The 9,688-nt window shown below is 34.0% G+C and overlaps 1 protein-coding gene across 1 annotated transcript; it reads right to left on the bottom strand.

Annotated features, from left to right (window-relative positions):
* Positions 1–295: 295 nt before the first annotated feature.
* LOC115974793 (probable protein phosphatase 2C 59) lies at positions 296–8,934 on the bottom strand. The gene is made up of 9 exons (XM_031095311.1): positions 8,762–8,934; positions 8,374–8,655; positions 6,045–6,172; positions 4,360–4,458; positions 4,092–4,250; positions 1,845–1,931; positions 1,669–1,760; positions 1,079–1,153; positions 296–737 (listed from the first exon to the last, which is right to left on the bottom strand). The coding sequence occupies exons 2-9, from the start codon at positions 8,451–8,453 to the stop codon at positions 579–581; spliced, it is 879 nt and encodes a 292-aa protein (XP_030951171.1). The 5' UTR covers positions 8,454–8,655; positions 8,762–8,934; the 3' UTR covers positions 296–578.
* Positions 8,935–9,688: the final 754 nt, after the last annotated feature.

Here is a 9,688-nt window from a genome sequence, read left to right as displayed (position 1 = left end):
ATATTTTACCCAATATATGAGTTAAATTTTTTTTTTAAAATTATTTATTTGTTCTTTTTCTTTAAAAAAAAAAAAATTTAATGCCACGTGGTAGTCCACTTGGCAATCTAGGTGGCATAAATATTTTTTTAGATATGACCATTAGCCACATTGGCATTTTCTATTAATCATTTAACGGCAATGACAATTTTGACATAATAAAGGTTAGGCACTAAACGTTAAAGACCAATTGATATAGTGTAAATGTTAGAAACCAAAATGGTAAATTTATCCTGAAAAAAATTACTACCTACCATGCAAATGAAAATAGCAATAAAGTTTTTGATCAATCACATTTACAGAATATGATAAAGAAATTTGGAGGTTTTTGACATATTCAAACAACGATTTTCTAGCTAAATTCAATACCCAATGCAGTAACTAAGCTCTCAGATACAGCTCTATGCTAGAAGCTGATAGTATGTGATACACATTAACAACCTAATGAGTTTGTTTATATCTCTAACCTTAAACGGTACAACACTAAGATCTCCTATCACTAAAAACCACTTGATTTTATTGCACCAAGCTTAGGGTGCTTAGACAGAGCTGCCGTGAGAGGAACCTCCCTGATTGGCCAAGAAACGGACAACAACGATAGTAATATTATCTGCACTACCTCTTTGATATGCTTCATGCATCAACTTCTTTGCAGCCTGTTCCGGCTCGTCGATTGGTTGAACCATAGCAACAGCCTCCTGAGAAAGAAGAAAGAATCAGAGAGCTGAAAGGTTGGGAGTACCAGCATGTTTGGTTAATTCAAAAGTCAGACAAACACATGACAACCATTCAAAAATTCGTCACAAGAAATAAACCCTAATCTTTCTGTCAATGATAAAAAATTCGTCACAAGAAATAAACCCTAATCTTTCTGTCAATGATAAAAATGCTAGATTTATATCCATTAGGTTAGTAATGAGGTAGAACTTTTTGATTAAGACACAATATCCACTTTCAGCCTTTTGCAACAGGTGTCAAAAATAAATAAATAAATAAATAAAAAGAAAAGAAAAGAAGAAGAAGAAGAAGAATGACAAACCTCATTTGTGACAACATCCCACAATCCATCACTAGCAAGGATAAGAAACTCAAGGGAGTTGTCAATCTTTTCCTCCTGAAAGTTCCATAAGAATGTCAGTGGCTAATTATCCACACGAAACTAAAAATGAGAGGCGTGGAAAGAGGCACTCTAACCCAACCAAATGTATCAATCAGAAGACACCTCTCTTAAATAGAGACTTGTACTAATATAGGACTACAACATTCCTCTAGCAGAATCAATAATACACGTATGTAGGTCAGTTGAGAAATGCCAAAATAAAATTTTACATTTTCAAATTAACATAAATTATTGGTACCTAGAATTTCTATTGAACACACAAGGTAAGACGTACAGGCATAGTAACATTGGCAGCTTCAATTTTTACTCTACTTAAACGCACACGCACACGCACAAACTGTTTTTGATAGGTAGATAGTGGGTTGTGGGGTTGGGGGGGGGGGGGTGGGGTGTTTCGCACAACACCACCAACAACTGTGATCTTAAGTTTTCATTTGAACCACCATACAAAGAAAGAAATGACTTCACTTTATATGGTAAGTATCAAAAGTGAATGTTAAGAATCCCACCTGAATTTCTGGATCAGCAACAACATATTGCTTCAAAAGCCTATCACCAAATGCACGAGAAACAGCAAGAACTCCTCCAACCCTCCAAGTTCCTGTGACATAATTTTTAATCACCAAGACACAAGCAATTTACCGGATTACCAGAAAGCTTGAAAATTAATGTGTGATGAACTTACCGGCCCACATGACAAATCCGCCGGCATCCTCAATCCGTTGCCGCTCATCAGTTTGGTCTGGCTTGTGATCTCGGGAAACAGCAATAGCTGCAGGAAATCACAAGATGATAAACAAATGATATAACAAGTTAACAGAATAGGAAGGAGGGAACATGTCAACAGAATCCTCTCACATGAAAAAGATACAATTTTATATATTTTTTTATTTTTTTTATAAATAACTTAAGAATATTATTAATAATAAAAATTTCCAAACCGAGTACATTGAGGATGTACTATGGGGGCACAAATCAAGAAACAAAAGAACAACGGTCAAGAAAAATAGAAAAGGAAGAACAAGAAAAATGAGAAAAAACCACACTCCATTCAAAAAGCGTGCGTAAGAAAAAGGATTTAATCTCCAACAAAGAGCGTTCGCAACCCTCAAAACTTCTAGCATTCCTTTCACGCCAAATGCACCAAATCAAGCAGTGAGGCACTAATTTCCAAACATCAATGTGACGATGTCGCGCAAACTTTCCTTCCCAAGCCTTAAACAACTCAAGAACAGTATGAGGCATAACCCATTGAATACCAAACAAGCAGAAAACCAAAGACCACAACTCCCAAGCTATGGAGCAATGAAGTAGAAGATGATCCACTGACTCCCCACACCTCTTACACATATAGCACTAGTCAAGCACTATCACTCGCCTTTTACGAAAGTTATCTGTTGTTAAGATCTTACCTAAGGAAGCAGACCAGGAAAAGAAAGCTACCCTTGGAGGAACCTTCGATTGCCATATCATTTTCCATGGAAAGGAAACAAGATTAGGAGGGCAGAAGGAACTATAATAACCTCTAACCTCAAAACCTCTATTCCTTGCAGGCTTCCAACAAACCTTATCTGGGCCAAACCCCCGCACTGACGAAGAATATACCAACTCCATAAACCGATCAAAGGCTTCTTCTTCCCAATCTTGTGGTGGACGACGAAATTGCACATTCCAGTGAAATCTCCCAGGTGATTATCTGCTCTCCATAATTAAACCGCCAATAGATCATCTGCAGCACTTTTCAGTGGAACTCCTAGAAATGAAAACAAACTTAGCCTCCAGTAAGGCAGAATGCATGATAAAATTTGCTTCCAAGTATTTTCCCATAACAAGCCAGATCTTTGGTAGTGGTAGTAACTCCAAAGAAGTCGGTAGTGAATCCCTTGAAAGAATTAAAAATGAACAAACTTAACCCAAGGAATGAAGGCATATTTTGCTGTATCCTTTTTCGGTTTTCTTTCCATTTGGATGGATAAAAATGGGATTTTACTGATATTTAAACCTTTCATAAAGCACTCAGAGACATGTTTCCCACTTACAAGAACACAAGAGTAGAAAGGAACTGTAAAGAAACAACCTAATTAGCAAATTCTAGCCAAGAAAAAATCTGACATTGCCAGTTACTAAAGGAAATAAATGAACCACAAGGAAGTTTTAAAAACATATCCATGAAAATATATATATACTTATTATCTGGTGCCATGCTGACAAGCCAGGAAAGAAATTAAAGAAGAAACAATATAGATTATATACATCTAGTAGTGCTTCATAAAATAAACACATTAATTAACAACACACAAGCTTCCCAATACAAAATTAGATATGATACAAAGTACATTGAAGAATAAAAGGCCGGTAAAAGATTACAAATGCTTGTTGATTTATAAAATTATGAAGAAAAAGACAAATTGTGAATGTCAAAAAAACTTTGGCAAAGTAAACCCACAAATTATATAAAAATAAATATAAAAAAAAAATAATAATAAAAAAAAAAACACCTATTACCTACCTTGGATATTGATAAGAAATCATGATGGGAATTTTGAATATATGAAAAAAGAAAAGACAAGCAAAAGAGAGTACAGAAGATATCCACAATCAACTCCTTATGCATTCAACTATAGGCACCAATATCATACCACTTAAAACTTTCAGGGGGAACAATTTTTAAGTATTTGGGGCGAGGGAAGAGACAGATAAAACTAGGGGAATTATAAAAAAATAATAAATAATAAAAAGTCAAAAAAGAAGCAAATTTGACAAGTATCAAACTTCTCAAAAGCCGTTATAGTAATAAATAACTGCCAAGTTAAGGGGAAAATAATAATAAGAAGAAGTCCCTTTAACATCAAGCTTTTAAATGTCTTAGTGAAATGGGTACCAAATCCCTACAAAAATACGTAAATAAATAAATAATACTTATGAGACTTACCATTACCACCCCTGCATATAACCGCCCTGGAATCTCCAACATTTGCAACAAGCAAACGATCACCAACTAGGATGGCAGTGGAAGCAGTTGATCCAGCGTCTCTGTTCTGACTATTTTCCGATTTCAGAAACTCAGAGTCTGTATGATTGTATGCATCAGCTGCACAGAGAGAGAACAAGTTAAGAGAAACACTAAATGATTTTTTAACAATAGCAAATTGTAGAACATTAAAAAAGAAACCACAATGGTAAGATAAGATGTGAGAAACCTATAGCTGATTTGGTATCGGAAATAAACTTTGGATGCTTGATCAAATTACTGAAAAGGTTGTGTTTGACATATTCAGCAGCTCGGGCCCCTCCATGACCTACACAAAAATAAAATAGAGATTTGGACAGTTATCTATCTTTGACATTCCAAAGGTAAGAACAACAAGATAAGTTATATGTGAGCAATAAATAGCCCTTGGTTTTTACACATGCAAAAATTAATTAGTTTAAAATGCCTATAAAGAAAATAAATTCTATGATTAAGATAATGGTGATAATATGATTATATCTTTAAGCTAAAACTGGGAATTCCAAGCTTTTAGTGTTAAAGCTCTCTAGCACATTGTTCTAGCTTTTAATAGAATAAAAATTGACAGAAATGCCCATACTTATTTTTAAAAATGACACCCATGCCCACCTAGTTTAAGAAAGAAAGACTAATAGCAATATTAACAACAACAACCAGTACTAAATATAGACTAATACCAGTAAAATAATAGTAAAAATGATCAAATAAACTTATTCTTTTTTTAATTTCTCACATCTAAAAGCTCTTTATCAAATATGGTTACTAAACTGGTGTAACAACTTCATAGCACTTTATCACTATAATTCAGTAAAGCCCCACACATGAAAATATTTTCAGTTAAAGCTCATTATTGCAAATTTTCTACATATAGCTCTATAGCTTAAAGCACAACTTCCTTCGACAATACCAAAGTTAAGCAAGAGAAAGTTCAAGTATCCACAAATCATGCCTTCAAAGATTCTCCTATTGAGCTATCACCACTGAGACTGCCTTCATGGTGTGGTAAACACAAGTCACTGGTCCAGATAGGATAGCATAGAACTACAGTGGCTAATCAAAATAAGTGAATGGTGCCATCTAAATTCAGTAGCCAAGTCACATAACTCGGAATCAAACACACATGGTACAGCTCAAATTACTAACATCTCTTGACAAAGGCCTCCAAGTTCTGCAACCACATTGCAGCTGATACCCAAATATCTAAAACTGTACAAAATCACTTCAGCCATATCCCTCTAAAAGGAATTATAATGTAGACTAAATTACATTTTGCTCACTCTAAGTTTAGTGTCATCGTAATTTTGGTTACTCAAATTTAAGACTTGCACTTAACCTCCTATACTTTTAAATTGCTATCAATTAGGCCCTCCCATAAAATTTTGTTTACTACTGACCGTCAACTACCCCTAAATGACACATTTTAGTTTTAAAACTAAGAAAAAAAAATTATACTTAAGACCAAAATGACAGCAATTTGAAAGTTCAGGGGGTTAATTGCAAATTTTGATATTTGAGGGACATTAGGGGGTTAAGTACAACACCAAAATTAGAGGGACACAAGGGGGATAATGTTCTATATCCATTGATACCAATAAATGCCAATAGACGTTACAGTGTGCAGTTTAAAGAAACCTATACATCAGAACCATTGTGCAACAGACAAAATCAGATCATGAAGTTTCCAACACTAAGCATGAACACAGATATGATCAACATGCCACACAAGTCCATTCACACTCACAGAAACTTACAAATATGTATGTTCTATGCAAAATGTTAATTGAAAAATCCACTTTTCCATGCATGTGTGTGTGTGTGTGTGTGTGTGTGTGTGCGCGTGTGTGTGGGTCTGGAGAGAGAGAGAGAGAGATATACCATCAAAGACTCCAAACAGACCAACTATCTCCCCTTCAACACCATCAATTCGTGTCTCATAAAAATCTTCCATTGAAGACCTTTTCCCTGGAGAGCTTGCATATCCATAGCTGAACTTTCCATTCTGACTGTTGCAACATATATACATTTAGTGTTAAAAGTATTCTATGCAATTTCATTGTTGACAGAGAGAGATGATCCACGTTAGATTTGGTCAAAGAACTATTTCTGGTGTATTAATCAGTAAATGTTGAAATGTTAACCTATTCTATGTCAATAACTCCTTGATATATTTCTTACTGATTCCTTTAAAAAAAAAAGAAAAAAAAAAAAAAAACAACAAACAAATCCTTGATATATATATATATATAAACCCTATACTGCTGTATATTACCAACAAATTCCTGTATTATGCAACAGGCTGCAGAGCAATGTACAAACACTAATGATGTGCACTCTTAGAAGTTCAGGGCATAGTTACAATGCATGTGACCCGGTAAACATTGTCCATGAGCAACAAACTAATATCTGTTCTACAACAAGAAAAGGACAAAGAGACGGAAATTTTCTGCACTGTTTAGATGAAGCTATGGTAAAAAAATTTCAAGCCACAAAATGCTATAGCTTTCAAAAATAATATATTGGTAATTTAGTAGCAGACTTAACCACATATAATTAAGCTATTTAGAATAATGTACTCATATAGACATCTAAACTCAAATGGAAAACAATTTTAATGTGAAACAAGATTGAAGCTTTAACTGTAGCAACCAAAGAAGTTTAGAAATATTTGATAATTAAGATTTACCATCTATTTCGACTTGTGCTTCCAAGCCATCTAATTTATTTTATTCCCATTGAGCCTTCGAATAGAAGGGTTATCCCAGATTATTAGGGTTTCTTAGCCATCAAACTTGCACTGTTAAATTAGTGGAGACAGGTTTACCCAAAGGGTTACGCTTTATGAAATCAGGCATGTTTGGAGAAAGATGAAGAACAGAAAGGCTTTAGGTTTGCATAAAACTAAAATTTTATCAAGGGCTGGCCTACCTTAGATAACAAAGTTGAAAAAAAATCATAAAGACAAAGAAAATGGCTAACAAGCTATGTGCAAGTCTAGAGACACGTGAAGCAATACCAGTTATCTGCAATCAAACTTACCCTTTTGGGGCAAGAGATTGAGTGAAGCCTGTGCAAAAAACATAATATCCAACTCAAACTAGGGAGATCAACGGTAGATGTTGTTTGATTCAGAAGTGAGGAAAAAAAATCAAATCTATTGAGAAATTACTTTTTCAAATGTTATAAGCACAAATTATGAGCAGGAAAAAATATAGACTACAAGGCAAGCATGGGGGAGAAATCAAATCAATGAGATTACAAAAAGTCAGTGTATAAGGCATGTGTAAACAATTTCTATAAATATATAATCTAAATATTAAACAGCATAATACTTTGCAGAACAATTATAATGACAAAAAAATACTTATGCAAAAAGCATGCTTGGTCAAGGCTTGAAAAATGCTCAAAGACGCAGCAACTAGCCAAAAAGGATAATAACCGGAATCCCCACGCATTGTCTGTACCTAACACGATAAACAGCACCTAGGCCGTTAAGAGAGGTAACTAACTGGGTTCCCTCAGCTGAAATTGACCCATCAATAAATGCCCAACACCACAAAATGTGATAAAAACTTCTTTGAACATGAAAGTGCAAAACACAGAGTAGTGACATGTACATGAATTTTTTTTTGATAGGTAACATGTACATGAATTAAATACAGCAGAATGTTTGTCAGGGGTTAGACCTCATAAAAGCGACTCCAAATCAACCCAAAAAAAAAAAAAAAACAAAGGGAATGAAACATTAGATCCCAAAAAACAAAAAATAAAAATGTTCACACCTCTAAAATCTTCACATATGAACCTATCATAATCAACTAATGTTCTAAAAAGTTGCAAAAACTCACCTATAAATTTTTCCCTTCACATCATTTCCCAATTAACCCCAATGAGTTATGAATTTATAAACAAAAACCCACATTAAGAGGGCTACCCATTTGAGTATAAGACACGTTAAATTACCAATGTTCACAATTAATCCTTGATATTGTAAAATCAAGAACATTAATCCACAACAATAAATACATCACAACTTACTATAACAACATCACAATACATGCACTAAGGATTTATAATTCATGACAAATAATACAAAAAAAAATAAAATAAATATAGCAAACCCATCAAATACACATAAAGATCAATGAGATAACATCAAATTCAACAAAAAAACCATAATCCAAACCAAAAAAAAGTAAAAATTAACCTGAGGCCGCCACCGCTAACGGGTGCATCTTCGGCATGAACCTGGCTTGAAGATGACAATACAGAATTGAGATAACCCATATTATTGCTTGAATTTACCAATTGCCCACCTCCTATCTATTTGACCACCAGAATTAGCAAAAATGAAGAATGAACAAGAACAATTTGTGTTAATTTCGGTGCGCGAACAAATTGTTGTAGAGTTTAATTTTGCAAGCCAAATTTGTAACCTAAAAAATTAGTCTGATCATTCGGAGAGTTTTACGAAATTTTCAAATTTAACCTGCACACCATAAAAATAGCAATAATTGAATTCAGAATACACAAATTTGGACATTTTCAGAAATTGGATCTTAAATAGTACATGAAATTTAGAGAGAGGAAAATACCTGGTGGAGGGAAGGGAAATGAAAAATGCCATAAGGGAAGAGGGAAGAGGGAAGAGGGGAGAGAAGAGAAGTCAAGTAAGGGGCGTTATGGGAAGAAAACGACGAGAGAGAGTTTTTAGAGAGAGAGAGAGAGAGAGGATTCCGTTTTATTTTCGCTTCCCTGTTGTTTCTAAGTTGTTTTGTACACGTTGAGATGCGTTGGTTTTAATACGTGTGCATATTCTAGCACATCCAGTAGAACTTGTCACTACACACGAGGATCACTCTTTTTTTTTTATTATAATAATATATTGAGATAAATTAAATTTTAGTTGGATTGATTAAAAATAAATTAATTAATTAAGAGGTTGGTTGTTCGTTTATTGATGCTAAAAAAAAAGGGGGAGTGACGCGTCGACGAGAGGAGAGGGGGGGGATTTGGGAAAAAGTTTTACCAAGTCTTGAGTCAATGCCGAGATTGCCATGTAATGTAACAACTAACAACCACACCGATTGAGATTTTGAGACAAAAAAAGAGTTTTTTTAATTTTTTCTCATTTGTCACCACACACTTGGCGTACATGCAAGGAGCTAGTTGGTAATTTTGTTTTGTTTTCTTTCCTTTTTACATTTGTGAACTTCTAGGCATTGGATGTTATGTTGACATTTTTGGATGGATCTCTCTTTTACATGTTGACTTTTAAAAATGAAAATTTTGAGTTGAAGACTTCTATGATATTTTTCTTTTTTATCTTATAGAGAAATTTAGATTTATCACCGGATGTAAAACGTTGACAACAATTTCATATCAAATTTTAGGTAGTATTGTTATTAATTTTAATCTGAACTCATCACTAAAATGACAAAATTTAGTTACAAAATTAGTTATAAAACATCACTACATATTTTAAAACTCTAACGGTTGAATTGCATTTTCTTTACTTTCTT

This window comes from Quercus lobata, chromosome 2 (assembly GCF_001633185.2).
Source record: "Quercus lobata isolate SW786 chromosome 2, ValleyOak3.0 Primary Assembly, whole genome shotgun sequence".
NCBI classification, from domain to species: Eukaryota; Viridiplantae; Streptophyta; class Magnoliopsida; order Fagales; family Fagaceae; genus Quercus; species Quercus lobata.
This window is presented reverse-complemented; position numbering and strand designations above follow the sequence as displayed.

Excerpts from the sequence above, each read along its gene's own strand:
- LOC115974793 (XM_031095311.1), bottom strand. The coding sequence starts at position 8,453 with ATGGGTTATCTCAATTCTGTATTGTCATCTTCAAGCCAGGTTCATGCC. Across the intron at positions 1,932-4,091 it reads TATATGCAGGGGTGGTAATG|CTATTGCTGTTTCCCGAGAT; the intron begins GTAAGTCTCATA and ends GATTTCCTGCAG. Across the intron at positions 1,761-1,844 it reads CGGATTTGTCATGTGGGCCG|GAACTTGGAGGGTTGGAGGA; the intron begins GTAAGTTCATCA and ends ATTATGTCACAG.